Source organism: Lissotriton vulgaris, unplaced genomic scaffold (genome assembly GCF_964263255.1).
Source record: "Lissotriton vulgaris unplaced genomic scaffold, aLisVul1.2 SCAFFOLD_686, whole genome shotgun sequence".
NCBI lineage: Eukaryota > Metazoa > Chordata > Amphibia > Caudata > Salamandridae > Lissotriton > Lissotriton vulgaris.
The window spans coordinates 71,054-89,147 of record NW_028249207.1 but is presented as its reverse complement, the minus strand read 5'-3'; the positions used below and the strand labels follow the sequence as shown (position 1 = coordinate 89,147).

The 18,094-nt window shown below is 45.5% G+C and overlaps 1 protein-coding gene across 1 annotated transcript in view; it reads left to right on the top strand.

The window, feature by feature from the left end:
- Positions 1-17,115, top strand: part of MIS12 (MIS12 kinetochore complex component) — a 48,875-nt gene extending 31,760 nt beyond the window's left edge. Inside the window, exon 2 of the mRNA XM_086950281.1 lies at positions 14,630-17,115. Coding sequence (XP_086806407.1) covers positions 14,660-15,337 — 678 coding nt within the window. The 5' untranslated portion in view covers positions 14,630-14,659 and the 3' untranslated portion in view covers positions 15,338-17,115. The remainder of the gene's footprint in view (positions 1-14,629) is intronic.
- Positions 17,116-18,094: the final 979 nt, after the last annotated feature.

Sequence of the window (18,094 nt, the reverse complement as noted above, 5' to 3'; positions counted from 1 at the left end):
GGAATACCGGAGGAGCCTATCGAGGCCCTGATTGGTCAGCGTCATACCACGGCCACGCCCCCCTCCCCATTTAAAGGCCCGCGTGGCGCGGACGCGCGCAGCTAAGTTACCGGCATTTGTTTTGTTTCTGTTCTCCGCTGTTTCGCTAGCGTTCTTGGGGTCAGCAGTATAACATCGAGTTTGATTTAATGTGTGCCTGATTTAGAGGCCGCTGCTTTTAAAACTCACTTCACTGACTTTTAATATTGTATTTTGTGTGTTACCTGCAAAAACTTGATACACCCATCAATCGTCATTCCGGTCCCCGTTCCGCCGCGGCGTGTGCCGTTTGAGCGGAGGGACAAGGAATACCGGAGGAGCCTATCGAGGCCCTGATTGGCCAGCGTCATACCACGGCCACGCCCCCCCTCTAAAGACCCGAGTGGCGCGGACGCGCGCAGCGGCGCGCCAAAGGCAAGCCCGTCTGCTCCAGACTGTCCCCTGTTGCCGGAACCCCTGCCCGTTTTCCTTCACGTCGGCAGTACAGACTGGAGGTGAGCTGTGTTACAATGCTAACCTACACTAGTGGGGAACTGAAACACTTGAATTCAGGGGGATTAGGAGAGTTACAATTGTTTTCCCAACAAACTCAGGTATCAACACCGTCCATTGGGTTACCCCAGATTGCGACATCTATAAATCCCCCCCATAGCCACAACAAAGGGCAGAGCAAAGGCCACCCAGCTAACAAGCACACCAACCATACCTGCTAGGAATTGCCCGGTAGAAGACGCGATCATTTCGGCACTGTACCTGAATGCTCACTCGATACCCAAGCATGCTACGGAGGTATGGAGCCTACTTGAGGCAGACAAACCGGATATCTGCTTCTTCACAGAAACCTGGCTGCACAGTCAGGCTTCACCGGACTTAGTGGCTGCTTTCCCCTCGGAATATCTTGTAACAAGGGTAGATAGAGAAGGGAAGAGGGGAGGTGGTCTAGCAATCGCAGCCAGAAGCCCCATTGAGATCAAGCTACTGGAATTGTATTGTATTGTATTGTATATTGGATTTATATAGCGCTTATCACCCAGGGGTCTCTAAGCGCTTGCCTTGGGAACCCGTCCTGGCTTTTCCCTGTGAGAGAGCCCCTACAGGGCATCCCCAAGGTGAAAGCCAGGCATCCCGCCGCGGGGCGCCGTTGTGGAGATTAAGCAAGCTTAATGCCCAGAGTTGCAGAGTGTGAACCCATGATTAGGTCAGGCACCGAAGCGAGAATGATCAAGTCCGTGGACATTTGAGATCAAGACCCTGCCGCGTCGGGAATTGAACCCTGGTCCCGGGTCTGACCTCTGCTTCAGGGTCTACCTGCTCTAACCAGTGAGCCACACTTCTCCCTGTCCAGTCCCACGCTTGAAATCATGATAGTGAATATACAACTCTCCCAAACGGACAGTTGGCGCGGTGCCCTAGTGTATAGGCTTCCGGGCAGTAAAACAGGTTTTGTTAACCAAATATTAGAAACAATAGTCACCCATGCCCTGGCCACTGAGAATTTCATCCTACTAGGTGATTTTAATTACCATGCGGAACTTTCTGGAGATCCAGAGACGTGTCTCCTAATTAGTACTATGGAAAGCCTGGGTCTGACCCAAAGAGTCATGGGCTCCACCCACTGTGCGGGCCACACCCTTAACCTATTCTTTACCTATTCTCCTAAACTCAGTATGGAAGACCCTCTCCCTATGATCTGGACGGATCATTATCTTTTAAAGTTTAGTTTTCCGTATAAGATCTCGACCAATCCCGTGAATGACATTAGAGGGCGGATCCGCCCATGGCATAAACTCACACCGGAAGCATTTTTTGCCCACTTTAAACCTGGAAACTGCCCGGCCCTCTCTCTAGAGCAAAGGGTAACTAATTTGGAGTCCTCCATTTTACAAACCTTAGATGGAGTCATCCCTGAAACTACCGTCAAAGCAAAATCAGCAGCTTCCCCATGGTTTACGACTAATCTAAAGAAAGCCAAACTAGCTAGCAGAGCGTCACTGGCGGATAACCAGAACGGAGGTGGACAGAGCCAAGTATAAGCTGCTTTACTCTAGTTGTATGAAAAATATAAAAATGGCAAAGAAGGCTTACTTGACTCAGCGTATAAATACCTCTGCTAGCTCCAGTACAGAACTATATAAGATATTGAAGGAATTTACGTCCCCTCGCCGTCACCCGGGGGGGGGGGGGGGGATGGAGCCAAGCCTCTCAACTGACTGAATTCACTCCCATCACTGTCGAGGAGACCCTGAAAGGCCTTAGCAAAATAAAATCAGGATCTCCTATGGACCCGTTCCCTGCATGCCGCTGTACGAAAATTATGCCCCTACTAGTCGAGCCCCCTACGGCCATATTCAATGCATCGCTCCAGCAATCTCATGTCCCCTCTAAGTGGAAGCACGCTCAAGTAAAGCCAATTTTGAAGAAACCATCTGATGATCCTACTCTGCCATCCCACTATCGGCCAATATCGTTGTTACCTTTCTTTGGGAAAGTGTTGGAACTTCTTGTCAACAACCGGCTAGCGGCCTACATAGAAGCGGGTGGAGCTCTTGACCCTTCTCAGTCCGGTTTTCAGGCCACACACAGAACAGAGATGGCTGTGGTGGAGATTGTGGATAACATCAGACTCGCAGTGGATAGGGGCGACTCAGCCGTTCTCATCCTCCTGGACCTCTCCGCGGCATTTGACACCATTTCCCACGGCATTTTGAAACATCGGCTGTGGGAGATAGGTGTCAGAGGGGGGGCCCTGGGTTGCTAGCCGCCTTACCACTGTTCGAGTTGACACCCTGGTTTCCGGCAGTCGTCCTGTAACTCTGGGTTTACCTCAAGGGTCGATCTTGAGCCTGTTGCTTTTCATCCTGTACCTGACACCCTTGGCTAAAATCATCAAATCGTTTGGCTTTGAAACTGTGTCCTATGCTGATGACACCCAGCTGCTGATCACGTGCGGTGTAGATTCCTCTGGCACCTGCACACGTTGTAAAAACTGTATGGTCGAGATCAGCAGCTGGATGCGGGCGAACAAACTCCTACTGAACGCGGGCGAGACAGAAATTATCTTGTTCGGGAAGGCAGAGAGGTGCTGGACGCAGGAGTGGTGGCCTGCTGAATTGGGGGTATGCCCGACCCCTAAGCTGGCAGTCCGCAACTTGGGAATTATAATTGACAGCACTCTGTCTATGAAAAATCATGTCGCTAGGGTGATGGGTACCTGCTACGGCATAATGCGCAGCCTCAGAAAGATCTTCAGATGGCTTCCTATTGAAGCCAGAAAACCTTTGGTGCAGGGCCTTATCATTAGCCATCTTGATTACGGTAACGCCTTGTACCACGGCTTGAATGGGGACCTACTGGCAAAACTGCAAACTTTGCAGAATACAGCGGCCAGACTAGTGCTGGACCTACCGCCTAGAACTGCTTCATCGCCGTGTCTGGAAAAACTGCACTGGCTCCCCATCCGGCAAAGAAGCCAATTTAAATTCAACTCACTGTACAACAAAGGGCCTCGTTACCTTAACACCTTGCGTGCTGCCCCGATTTCCCCCGGTGCTGGACATTCCATAACTGGGTGTGGTTGTGACGGAACCATTCCGTCATCAGCACAGCTCAACCGTGACTGATGACGGAATGGTTCCGTCACAAGCATCGAAGGGGTTAAAAAAAAACTCAACTGGTATGTCCCGAAGAGGTCCCTAAGGTCCAGGATTAAGTCTTTACTGACACAACCCCGCACGCGCACCTCTAGGTATGGGCAGCGCTCTTTTTCCTGCCTTGCCCCGACACTTTGGAATAAACTGCCCTCTCATCTTCTTTCCATTGTGGAGCACCAGCAATTCTGTAAAGCCCTGAAAACCTGGCTTTTCCCAAGTTGTACTCCCCTTGTTGTCTAGCTGCTCTTCTTTACTGCCACTTCTCCATCTGGTTTCTTATGCTGCAAGCGCCTTAATACCTCACGGTGATAAGCTGCGCAATATAAGAACTTTTGACATTTGACACAATGCTTTACACACTGCCTCTAAGATAATAATAATAATAAAGAGCTTATAAAGCGCACAGTAACGCCATCCCGGCGTGTCCCCGCGCTGAGAAGCTACTAACAACCACCATTATAGAGTCCCTAGCCCTACAAAGTGTAGAGTAAAGTTTTGAGCCTAGCCCTAAACACCGTTTCACTACTCTCCAATCTCAGGGCGGGAGGAAGTTTGTTCCAGTGCTGCGCTGCTTGGAGCGAAAAAGATCGTCCGCCCATTCTGGCCTTCCTTACCCTTGGGACTGTCAACAGCCCGGTGCCATCCGACCGGAGGGCCCTTGGCGGTTCGTATCGGCTGACTAAGTCCCCAAGATAGGCGGGCGACCTGCCCCAGACGATACGGTGACAGAAGAGGAGGCATTTGAACAGCACGCGTTTCTTCACTGGCAACCAGTGAAGCGCATCCAATGCCTGCTGAGAATTAGCTCTCCTGGGTCTCCTTAACACCAGTCTGGCGGCGGAATTTTGGATGACTTGCAGGCGACCAAGGCTGCCCTCGTTGGACCCAAGGAACAGAATGTTTCCATAATCCAACCGAGAGGTCACCAATGCCTGCGTCAGCGTCCTTCTGGCCGCTAGAGGTAGCAGGTCTAAAGTTTTGTTTAGGGTCTTCAGTACCCCAAAACACTTGCCCACAAGACGCCTTATATGGCCTTCATAGGAGAGGGTGGGGTTAATCCATATTCCCAGATTCTTAGCCTCCTCACAAGGTGTGGGAGTAGGGCCAAGACATGAAGGCCACCACTCGGCTGACCAGCTTTTACTCTTTCCCCCACTACCAGAACCTCTGTCTTGGAGCCGTTGAGCTTTAGGCAGTGGGAGTCCATCCACTCAGCTAACGCCTGCATACAGGACTTAAAGTTGGAGGAGGCATAGGAGGTGTTCTGTGATAGAGAGATCAGCAGCTGGGTGTCGTCGGCATAAGATACCAATTCCACCCCGAAAGCCTGTACCACCTTCGCCAGGGAGGCCATGTACAGATTAAAAAGAGTTGGGCTCAAAGCTGAGCCCTGAGGCACTCCCTGGTCTAGTGGCATCTCTACCGATCGACATGCCCCTTGTTGTACCTGGAAGCATCTTCCTGTGAGAAACGACTGCAGCCAGTACAGCGCGGGACCAGCGACCCCAGCCTCACTAAGACACTGTAGCAGGATGGAATGAGCTACAGTGCCAAAAGCTGCGCTGAGGTCGAGCATGATCAGGGCCATTGTATGTCCTGCATCCGCTCCTGCTCTTAAAGTCTCAGTGGCACGTAGGAGAGCTGTCTCCGTCGAGAAGCCCGCTCTAAATCCTGATTGGGAGGGGTGAAATAGGTTCCCTCTCTCCAGGTGCTCAGTGAGCTGAGCATTGACCACCTTCTCAGCCACTTTCGCCACATACGGTAGTAATGAAATCGGTCTGAGGTTTTCCAACACCTCGATGCTTACATTTGATTTTTTCTTTATTGGGAGTACTATAGCCTTCTTCCACTCCTCTGGAACTCGTTGAGTGGAGAAAGAGGTCTGTAAGACATGTCTTATGTGTGGTTCCAGTCCAGCAAGACCCTCCGCAATGACCCAGGGAGGGGCCGGGTCATTGGGGGACCCAGACTTCACACTCCGACAGATCTTTATTAGCCTATCAGCGGAAGGGACCTCGAAGGTTAGCAGGGAAGAGTCAAGAGCCATAGGCGAACCAACGGCTCTAAAGTCTATGCCCCTTCCCGGCTGTTGAGAGAAGGAGGCCTAAATAGCTTTGACTTTATTTGAAAAAAAATTAGCAACTCTGTTGCATCCCTCCGTGGTGGCACTTACAGGGATATTTGAGCTGGAAACTAGCGATATTTCCTTGTAAATTTTAAACAATTCGCGTGAGGAGCTCTCGGCTACCTCAATGCGTGTCTGGAAATATTTAGCTTTTGCTCTGCGTACCGCATACAGATAGCTTCTATGTGCTAAGCTATAGCTATTTTTTCCCTGTTCGCTAGGGTTCCTTCTCCAGCTCCTTTCAAGTTTTTTACAGTAAGACTTGGTTTGCTGGAGTTCCTGAGTGAACCAAGGGGCAGTACGTTGTCTACCTTCCTTGGCTTTACCCTTACTCAGGGGTGCTAGCTCGTCCAGGGTAGCAGCCACAAGCTGATTGAATTCCTTATTGGCCTGGTCACTATCAGTGGCAAGCGGTGGTTGAGCTTTGTGAATGGCTCGAACAAAGTTCTCTTGAGAGTATTGTCTCCATTTACGTCTCATGACATTGCAAGGCCCAGTCTTAGTTGACTTATGTAGCTGGTACGAGAAATGGAAAGGGACCAAGAAATGGTCGGTCCAAGGGAGCTGAAGGGGGGTGAGTGCCTTTATCATATCCCAACTGGCGAACAAAGGGTCCAAACAATGACCCCGCTCATGTGTGGCAGCTACACTTAACAAGTCCAGTTGCAGTTCTTTTAAGACTAGACGAACATCCGCTGCCTCCTTCTGTAGAGGATCCTCTAGATGTAAATTTAGGTCCCCCAACACCAGTACTTTGTTGTGTTTGATCGCAGTCTGAGTAACCCCTTCGAGTAAACTACTTCAAAAGTTACCCAGAGACCCCGGAGGTCTATATATTAGGATGCCCGAAATTGCCTCGTGCTGGGTCAATTTAATGTTGAATTCGCCGGCTTCACTGTTGTCCATTTTTACCGGTTTCAAGACACACTCAATAGGGTGTTTAACAATGATGGCAATACCACCTCCCCTTCCATTTTCTCTATCAAGTCTATGGAGGATGTATCCTGGCGGTATTGCATTCAATATATCCGGATCAGAGTGTTCTCCTAACCAAGTTTCAGTTAGAAATAATATGTTCAGGGCCTCATCAAGTAAAAGATCCCACAGCTGGAGGGAGTGTTTGCTTAAGGATCTACAATTTAAGAGCCCACCTTTTACTATAATCGCTTCAGGGTCAGGGACATCCAACGGCAAAAACCTCCCTTTGAATGTACAATGAGGACATGGACCCAGGTCTAATGCCTCCATCATGTGGCGACAGGCAGTGAGAGGAGGGGGGCAGAGATCTCTCAGCCTCTTACTAGTGTAGTAGAGCCGGTGGAGCGATGGAGAAGCAGGGGGCATGGCCCCTGGCCCCGATCTGCCACGGACGGGCGCAGACGGGCTTGGCTATGGCGCGGCTTCGGCGCGCATCCGGCGCGCCCGCTGCGCCAGCCCGCTGCGCCGTCTGGTCCCTACACACATGTTATAGGTGGGAGGAGGGCGTGAGGCCGGCGCCACTAGAGCGCAGCCCCAGCCCACACCCAAGATGGCGCCCGCCGCCGCCTCAACCGGAAAGTAAAACTGCTGGGCGAGGCTGTCACAGAAGGTATGTAGTGTGGGTAGGGGTGTTAGAGTGCCTGTAATAAATTCCCACTTGTCTTAGTGATTAAAAGCCCCCCCAGAATAAAAACACTTCAAGGTTAAAAAACGCGATCTAAAAAGCAATTTAGGCAGCACAAGTACAGCAGAAACTCTAATAATGCTCGTGAAGGTAGCTCGCAGCCCTAGTCCTCCCGCTAGGGAGAGCTCTAACAGGCAGCGAGCAGCAGGAAGAGCCCTGCTAAGTAGTCTGGGAGGGCGGGAGGCCGGCGCGACTAGAGCGCAGCCCCAGCCCACACCCAAGATGGCGCCCGCCGCCGCCTCAACCGGAAAGTAAAACGGCTGGGCGAGGCTGTCACAGAAGGTATGTAGTGTGGGTAGGGGTGTTAGAGTGCCTGTAATAAATTCCCACTTGTCTTAGTGATTAAAAGCCCCCCCCCCAGAATAAAAACACTTCAAGTTTAAAAAACGCGATCTAAAAAGCAATTTAGGCAGCACAAGTACAGCAGAAACTCTAATAATGCTCGTGAAGGTAGCTCGCAGCCCTAGTCCTCCCGCTAGGGAGAGCTCTAACAGGCAGCGAGCAGCAGGAAGAGCCCTGCTAAGTAGTCTGGGAGGGCGGGAGGCCGGCGCGACTAGAGCGCAGCCCCAGCCCACACCCAAGATGGCGCCCGCCGCCGCCTCAACCGGAAAGTAAAACGGCTGGGCGAGGCTGTCACAGAAGGTATGTAGTGTGGGTAGGGGTGTTAGAGTGCCTGTAATAAATTCCCACTTGTCTTAGTGATTAAAAGCCCCCCCAGAATAAAAACACTTCAAGGTTAAAAAACGCGATCTAAAAAGCAATTTAGGCAGCACAAGTACAGCAGAAACTCTAATAATGCTCGTGAAGGTAGCTCGCAGCCCTAGTCCTCCCGCTAGGGAGAGCTCTAACAGGCAGCGAGCAGCAGGAAGAGCCCTGCTAAGTAGTCTGGGAGGGCGGGAGGCCGGCGCGACTAGAGCGCAGCCCCAGCCCACACCCAAGATGGCGCCCGCCGCCGCCTCAACCGGAAAGTAAAACGGCTGGGCGAGGCTGTCACAGAAGGTATGTAGTGTGGGTAGGGGTGTTAGAGTGCCTGTAATAAATTCCCACTTGTCTTAGTGATTAAAAGCCCCCCCAGAATAAAAACACTTCAAGGTTAAAAAACGCGATCTAAAAAGCAATTTAGGCAGCACAAGTACAGCAGAAACTCTAATAATGCTCGTGAAGGTAGCTCGCAGCCCTAGTCCTCCCGCTAGGGAGAGCTCTAACAGATAAGCCTGACTGCTCGTGCCAAGCTAGCAAGGGGGTGAGCAGGGGTTAATTTTGGAGTGTAACTCCCTTATCCTCACTAGAGTGGTGGTTTCTGCCTGGTTTTGGCACATGCCCTAGCCTACCAAAAATCCAATTTCTAACAATGCCTCTAAGGAAAATTGGGTCCCTTGTATATCCGCTTGGTGCAATATCTGCTGTCATTAAATTTTTTCTTTGCAGATATTGATGGAATTGAAATCACTAGCATTAATTAAGGTGAATGGGGAGCAAGAATCAGCGAACATTTTAATTTGCTTGCTATCTAAACACACTTTGCATTTAGGGTGTTTTAATTGGTTGTTAGCGTTATGCTTTGGTATTTGAAATACTATTTACTTCACAGTTTGTGGTTTTTCATTGGAAGAATTATCTTCACCACTGGCTTCCTGGAGAGGCTCCGGCATATCCTCGTTAGATGTCCTTTCTTGTTGCATTTCCTGCACATGCTTGATTTGGCTTGATAACTGGGATGGTTAGCTAAGTGGTTACTGCTACCACAGCTGTAACATTTGAGGCTATTGCTTTTCGGACCATGGGTTTGGCGGCGTACTTGCCAGATTTTATTTTACATATGGTGTTGTCAGCTGATTGGTTAGTAATCTCCGAAATGTGCTCAGTATTGGAGGTGGCTTGCATTTCTTTGATACACATGGTTGTATGCTCAATGGATTTTGCTATTTCTGTAGTATCGTGAAGGTCAGGCTGTTTTTGTAATAGCTTTTCTTGTATCTTGGAATTGTTCATGCATCGGACCAATTTTTCTCTTTTGAGAGAATTGTTGAGTTCCCTGAATTCACACAACTCACTTAAGACTCTTAGGATTGCTACATTACTAGCAATACTTTCTTGTTTTCCTTGGGACCGACTGAAAAATCTATAGCTTTCCAGGACTATGTTAATTTTATCAGCAACGTTTTTTTAAACTAAGTAGGGAAACTTCGTATAGATCACCTTCCTCGCCATCTACATTATGACCCTGATAGGGATCAGGTAGTATATCAAAAATGTTCCTGTCATGTGTGCCCAAGTTATGAAGTAATCTATGTTGTGTCCTTATGGGACTGAGCTTTTCTCATCCAATGGCTATCAGATAGGATTCAAAAACATTTTACCCAATCCTTCCATGGAATGTTAGGTTCCCTTAACTCATTCAGAAAAGGTGCCATTTGAGCCTTGCTTGCTGCCCTTGTCAAACCTCAAAAATAACACCTAAGATGACTGAAGACCAAATATAATTCCCAGAAGAACCTCTGACCATATGTATAAGTTGTAACATATGGATAATTTAAGAAATCAAAGAACAGGTTATTTATAATGGTGTCCGTGTCACCTTGGCAAGAGACATTGTATCGGAGAGACGCAGAATTTTTTCAGAGGAGAAAATGAAGTGAGAGTACCCACTCTCCACCCATGGAACACTTCCCCTGGAACAGAGTAACACAATGCAGTGACTTGAGCTTCTTGCGTTGCTCCACATTTACCAAGCCATTCAAGGCCAGGTAAAGTAGCCTTGCGTGGCTTGGTAATTGTAATTCTAGATTTTGCTTTGCCCTTGTGCCCCCTTGCGTGAAGCAAGGGAGATGTAAAACCTTGATAAATATGCCTCATATTCTCCCCATGCCTAAAAAACTAATGTGACCATGTGAATGTAACTGGTGCCCATTTAAGGCACCCCGTTACCTCCAGGTCAAGTTTGTGCTATATAAAACTTTTTTTAAAAAAAATGTACTCGATCTGTGAATGAGCTCTACTCTACAAGCAGATGGGGTCTGTTTATGACAGAGTCCCATTCTCCCTGCATGTGCAGGATCTAATTTTATCTATGCATAAACTCATTTATGTCTTCTAGGTATTCAGCCGCATCTCTAGAAGTGCAACTAACTTCAGTTTTGGGTTCCTATACTTAATTAGTCAAGCACTGAAATGTGGTTCTTTGTTTAGTGGCAACTAGGAACTTGATTTACTTCAAAGAAGCCTACCCTGTGACATGCTAATGTAGGTTGAAACCTGGGCAGGGACATTCTTTGTTCCCCTAGTCAGGCAAGACCCAATCCCAATGGAAGAGAATCTGCATCCAAAAGTGGTTTTGAGTTACTACAGAGGAGGGGTGGCTCATTTCCCTGGCCGCATCTCTGGTGTGGGCACACAAGCTCTGCACTGGGGATGAAAGGTTTCGCATTCTCATATCTAAGCAGGGAGGGACACTGTGGAATTGTTTTCTGTAGGGCACACAGGAAGTGCTGCAAAAGTTGGCAAGGTTACCCTTGGCAACGTTTACCCTATTGGTATGGGAGAGGGCAGTAATCACCCACACCAACAAAACTGGTGCCAGGCATAAACGTGGCAATCACTGTACCCCCCTCAGAATATTACTGGACTGTGGAATATTGGAAGAGGACTGAACCCGCTGTTTGAGATCTGACAAGAGCCTAGAAGACTGGCCTGCTCTCCCCATTGTACCTAGAAGTGGACTCCAGGGGGCATTACGCTTACCTCCTCTTCAAGCTACTGGAACACACAATCTACAAGAGGTCTTTCCTGCAACTGTCCAGCTGACCAGTTCCACTGGACCTGCTCTGGACCCTGTTGTTGGCTACTGCTGGAGTGAGTCTTGACCCCCAAGTGCTGTTTTAAGAGGTCCTGGGACCCGGGGCCATGTCAAAGTGTACTCCTCCTAACATATCCTGAGACGTAGAAACATTTTGGCTTCAAAGACCTGTGGATGATCGAGACCAACCTGCCAAGTCAATCTAACAAAAGTGTGTTGCCTCTGGGCTTAAGATTCAGGTTGGTACCATGCGGAGCTTTTCAGTAGCAGCAAATCCGATACAGCTGTACCTTGCAGAGAAGGTATCCTGCCTTGTGGATCAGCTGCAGATTAGCCGTTAAGGAAGAATCTAAGCTTAAAAAAAAAAATCTGCAGCAGGCTAATGTGGTAAAAGTATTTTGTCGTTGAGGGCACAAAATATATGTTTCCAGCTTGTAGCTGCCAGTTAAAAGTCAATGGCTTCATCATGACCCCATCCAGCTGCTGTTTGACGTTGTGGAGCCCTCTTTGGCCAAAGCCTGCTTCCCTGCCTCACTGAGGATTTTTGACTTCCTTCTCGGAGACTAAGTTCAAAGGTAAAATTTCTGACAGTGTTGAACCTGGTTTCTGTGTTTGTCCCATGCTCTATCAAGGCCGGGGCCTTAACTTGCTCCTAATTACCGGTCAAGCGCAACCAGATGACCACGTTGGTGCTTATCACTCTTTGGAGCTATTTTAACCATACACTTGAAAAATGTATATCTTCGGTCCTCCTTATTTGATTTTCGTCAATTTGGTGTCTTTTTATTTATTAAAAAATGACCTGTTTTTCTAAATTGGTTTAGGGTTTTTTGTGTTGTGTTATGTTTTGACCTTATTATTGTTTTGGTATTGCATGAATGCTTTTACATATTATATGTAAGTTCAAACTGGCTGCCCTGTGCCAAAGTTACCAGGGATTTGAGGCCAGGTTAAGGTATTGACTTTAGTGATTCGTCCTAACTAGGATTGTCGTTATTATTTGAGGTGGACACCTAGCCCCTCAACTAAAACAACAATTTCCTACAAAACATTTTTGAAATGCATGTTTGCATCAATATCCGAAATGCTGTTTGAGGGAATTGTGAGATTAAACAACTGAAAATGTGAATTGGGGGGTCAAAGTGACAGGAGAAATACACAATAATTGCTGTAGGATTTCTTCCAACGGAATAATAATTAAAGTGAAATCCATGTTTACCCATGTAGTTTTAGCAGCCACTGCCATTGCAATCACATAAGTAAAACAAAAACAATATATTTCATTTCAGTTAGTTTAACAATCTCTATTTGATTTAAAAGATATAAAAGCACATGATACAAAAATGTATCGTAAAATATATTTAAAATACCTATAAAAAGAGAAACAGGATTCGTCACAATAAATATAGAAAAAAATAGCAGCCTCCCAGTTTGTTTAATACAACTTTAAATTTCTGTAATAAATCAAATTAAAAATGTTAAAGATTTTGAACCAACCTATAAAGAATTAATACTGAGCGGACCTTCGCGAAGTGACCCAAAAACAGAGTGATCTTGGTCTCGCCTGTTTGCGTTGATTTCCAGCACCGGATGTTTGTCCTGCACTGGAAACTCAATGCGAATGACAGTATGAGCAGTGCAAGAGGGCGCTGCTTCTTTTCTGCTGCTCAAGTAGATTTTCTACTCGAGCGGCAACTTTCTCAACGAGAACGGAAGGTTTCTCTACGTGAGCGGGTTTGCGACTACTCGCATTGAGAAATCCGACCGCCTGCGTTGAGAAATGTTGCTGGGAGGTGGATTTTCCTCGCTTGCGCTCGCCAACTTGATGTTGGGGAGCTCAAGTGAGGAAAAATCTCCACCCCGCTATGCAGAGCTGAGATTTTGGGAACTCTGCGTGCTCTGCTGAGTGCAGAAACTCTGCGAATGGAGTGGAGTTTACCACCCAGACTCAGACAGGATGCAACAATCATCCTGTTAGCTATATTTCATTGTTATGGCAAACACTCCTCTGAAATTAAAAACTGGACAGGAGTCCAAGGAGAGGAGGAACCTATAACCCTTGTGTTTTTTTGCTGTTTTTTTCTCCTTTGTCCTTTGACTGGGCGAGTTGAAAAGTCGACGACTTTAGAGGGCCAGAAGCGTTGAATCATTTTGAGTTGTTTGATTGTTTCAAGTTTGAGTACACAAATTATTATGGTATTAATACATCTGCATGCTTGCCTTTTTCTGTTTTACATGTGATGTTAGTGTTCTATGGTGCTTAATTGAGCTGGCCTTAGCGATGCACCATGATGCGTGTATTAATTTTGTTTTTTATTGTGAGCTAATCATTCACTTCAATCCGTTGGTCTGTTGTTGGGGCTCTTGGTCTGCCCAGTTCAGTTTCACAAGGAACACATCCACACACAAACTACTACCCGTAATACTAGGAGTGCTAGGGAAATGTGTGCTTTTTGAGACTAAAAGGATATTTTGTCCTTTGAACTTTTTTAGTATTGGTGAGGGGCCAGGACGGTTTGCAAAAGCAGCAGCAAACAAGCATTGAAAAAAGTCAATCCCAGACCTTTTGGCCTTCAAAGCCTGTTTATTAATTTCAAATAAAAAAAAATACGGAGACAGCCATGCTGGGTTTCCACCCTTAAATTGTATCATAAACCATGACTTTGTCATTGCTGAAGTCACCAGCATTTGCTGACTGTTTGGCTCTTTCCTTCAAAAATCGATTTTACTTTATTTTGAGCTCTAACCACCTAAACACCCAGAGAACCAACATTGAGTGTCACGCCTCCAAATAGAAGAAAAACATCCAGGTTTTGGATGAGTGGCATACACATGTGAGGTGAAACACATTTAAGAGAGTTGAACCTGTATGCCAAAAGTATTTTCATCAAAGAAGACCAAGCAGTATGTTGGCACCACTAACATCCTCAGTTTTGTTAGGATGCCACGACTGACCATGGTTCTAGAATGTAAGAACGCTACATGCTAAAGTTTTGATTATAGCTTGTTTAAGGACCAAAAGCAAAAGTTTGCAATAATTTATGATTCTACAGGATATGTTCACATGCATTCAAAAGGCGCTCCCTTTGCAACACACTTTAATAGGAACCACCACGGTATAGGCATTGGAATAAGTTGCATGTCAAGCGGTGTCCGGAGGCATCTCCTCCTAAACTTTCACTTTTAAATTTTGACCACTGGCCTGGAGTCCTACTGTAGTACTATTCCGGAGTAGTAATGAGCTATTTCTGTTTCCATGTTAAGCTTTTTATAAACTGTTGAATAGACTAAAACTTGTACATTGTGAAATTGTTTGCTTACTGCGAATATTTATTTTATTCCTTGTTTCTTTACAGGTCTCGTATTTGATTTCATTTTCAAGCACAATGTCTGTGAATCCGATGTGCTATGAGGCTCAGTTTTTTGGATTCACACCTCAAACATGTGTTTATCGAATCTACATTGCCTTAGAGGGCTACCTTTTTGAAACAATGTTGGTGGTTGAAAAAGTGATCCTAAAGAAATTGGAAGGTTTACCGAGCTGCAAAATTAGCCCTTTCCAGGTCCGAGAAAGCACAGAGAAGTATCTTTGCTTCATGAACGACTGTTTTAATCACTTATTTGGGAAGTTGGAAAATGCGCTGTTGAATCTGCTTAGCTTCCCTACAAATGCTCTCCTTCCTGGTGACAAGGTTCATGAGCGCTATCCTTATACCAAGGAGCAGGTAGAGGTTCTCCAAAAGGAGACCGAGGAACTGCAGCAGCAATGCAGGAACGAAACGCTGGCAAAACAGGCCCTTCTGGCTGAATTGGAAGAGCAGAGGGTGGTCCAGGCAGAACTAGAAAAGATGGTGCAGTGGATGGATGGACTCGGCACTGTTTGCAGGGAGCATGGCGTGAGCAGTTTGAAAGAAAGCTTACTCTTAATGGCTGAAACCTCTAGGAGCCTCAAACAAAAACGAGAAGAGGTTGACATTAAAAACAAGAGACAAAAAAGTAATGAATCGTCCTCCAGCCAAACGAGCATACAAACAAGGCCTCTGAGACACGATTGTAAAAAGTAAACTTTGGTGTTTGAGTTACAATACATTTATCCTTTTTATTTTGAATGTGGTACAACAACAGCCAGGCCCTGGCAAGAGCGGAAAAGAAATGGAGTAAATCATTGCTTGTCAGTCGTCTTGCTTCTGTGCACAGTTTGAGTGATGCACTGATGACCTAGTGCTTTCTTTACTTACAGACCACACAACAAATAAAGATCATGAGAAGAACATTTGTATTGTTCGCTCCTGCACTGTGCATTTTAGTGTTTGGGACCTGGAGACTACAGTTGATTAATAATATTTTCAAGATGTAATGCATATGTGCGCTGGCATGTGATGAGAGAGAATCACTCTTTACAGTGGAACAAAGTCATGAAAATAACATGCATTGAAAATCATTTTCAGCCCCAGTGCCTCATTGTACGATGATGGACGTCCAAAAAACAAAGTTTTAGTTAATGTGAAATTTGTTTCAAGAAAGGCGTTCTTTGTAAGAATCCAATACAAAAATGTTTTCACATTTATATTTGGTTGTACGATCCAGAAAATGTTTAACTACATTAAGTTATAAAAGCTCTTTTTTTAAAACAATTTGTAAACATTTCGAAAGACACTTTTTGTACATTTTATGATTAGTATCCTGAATGTATTGATACAGGAATTTTTTCAAATGTCTAAAAGAAAATAAATGATGGAATTGTGTTAGCCTGAGTGTACACCCGGTTATAGAAAACACTGATATATCAGTAAGGCTGTACATATATTTCTCTCGTTCTTGTTTTTAGGTTTTGGATTGTCGAATGTAGGAGCAATGTTTGCTATCATGAACAGTGATTATTTATGTTAGAAAGACAGGCATACATCAATTCCATTTATAATGTGACCACAGGTAGTACATAACTGGTTACATTGGTAGTGACCTTTAAGTAATAATTACAAAATTTAATGTCGATTACCCAAATGCATTTTCAGCATTGCTTAAAGTTTTCATATGTTTAACTCGAGTTTTGATAAAAATGATCGTTGGTAAACATTGTAGGAAAGGTAAAGCATTTCAAAACAACCTTTTTTTAAATTGTAAATCATAATGACAACATAGGGCGCTCCATAAAATGATTTGTCTCTTGCTGCTTAAATAATAGGTTTTATTAGTACTCCACACAATTTCAACACATTTTCTGATGTTGGTGAGATGGCTCAGTCACCTCTGGTGGCATTGCACTTGTGAGCTTTAGGGTACATGCAAGTCTGTGCAGCAGATCTCTACCCACGGAGCCATCTTTTTTCATTGCATGTATGTGGAGTTTTGCTGTTCAAGACAAGCATCGTACCTCATGTGCCGCATACTGCTCTCCCAACATGTATTTTCTCCTGCTTCAGGACAGTGTTATGGTACCACTTATGCAGCTGGCGCCATTTCCTTGCCCTTGGCTGTACAACCAATACTAAATTCTTCCAAAGCAACATTCACTTGAGCAGTTGTTTCAAAGCACAGTGAGGATGATTAATGCTACTACCTATTTTATCAAGTTCATTTATCCCAGAATTCATTTACAGGAGCAAGTACACTTTTTATTTGCCTCCTCTCTTTTCTTTTTAAGGTGAGTTATGTTAATTGTTAACCACTTTAATGAAACTTGAGTTATTTGTGGCATCTCAAGAACTTTATTAATTTTAGTGGATATAAAAAATAGGGGTTCCATATATATATGTCTGTCATATTGACTGCCTTTATAATGCTTAACAAAGCAAAGCTGCATACAGTATTTATGTTAATAAATGTAATGAACTTTGTTCAAGTGATTTTGAATGTTTTATTAACTAAAGCCTTTGTGCAATGTAGGCTAGACTTGCAGAGTGAGTCTTTCCACTAAGTCTCATATCGCCTGCTGAATTAAAGGAGACCTATAGTTTCCTTTCTGTGTTCACAAATTCCTTAGCTTGGGCACCCATGCAGACAGCTTGAGAGGTTTGCTGTTTACTTTTAAAATATAGAGACTTTGAATCAGGATTGCAGTACGTCCACATAAGTGCTCACATGCTTATATTTTCTGTACTGTAGGAGTGTAGTTTTTTTTTTTTTTTGAAAACCTTTATTGGAGCATTCATAAAATACAAGTATGGGCCTACAACCGCAGGGGCCGGCCGCTAAACAGAAGTAAAATTCGATTTGTCATGACCCAACACAGCTCTTCAGCCGACAACCCTGAGGTCCGGCAGCGATTCAAGATGGATCTTGTATTAAAACACATTGATAGGTCACATGATAAAATAAAGGTCTTCTTTTTATATTATTTAAATGATCGGATAAGGTGCCATACAGTCTAACAAAAGGGTACGGGGGACAGGCCGAGAAAACAGGATATGCATGTAGAAATTACCATTCGCAGAACTCTGGCATCAATGTTCATATATCAGTATAGACAGTAAAACAGTATACATTTTCGTGAACGCCAGTTCTCAGGGCCCGCCCGCCCAAAAAGTTGACTAACCTGAGAAGCATGGACACTAATTTCAGGTCACAGTGAAATCAAAACAAAGCACAAACCATTCCGATCCTAAAGGAAGATATGGGAAGGGAGAAAAAGGCCATAGAAAATAAATAGGGAAAAATAAACCAACCCCTCACCCTGCACCCCTGCCGATGGCTATAGCCCAACCCCACTAGCAGCGTGCCAGTCACCCCTTAACCTAAACCCTAAAAGAAGGGAGAAGAAGAAGAATAGAGGAGGGCATAATCATACAATGTTCCCGGCCCCTTGGCTCCCCCGCCAGAAC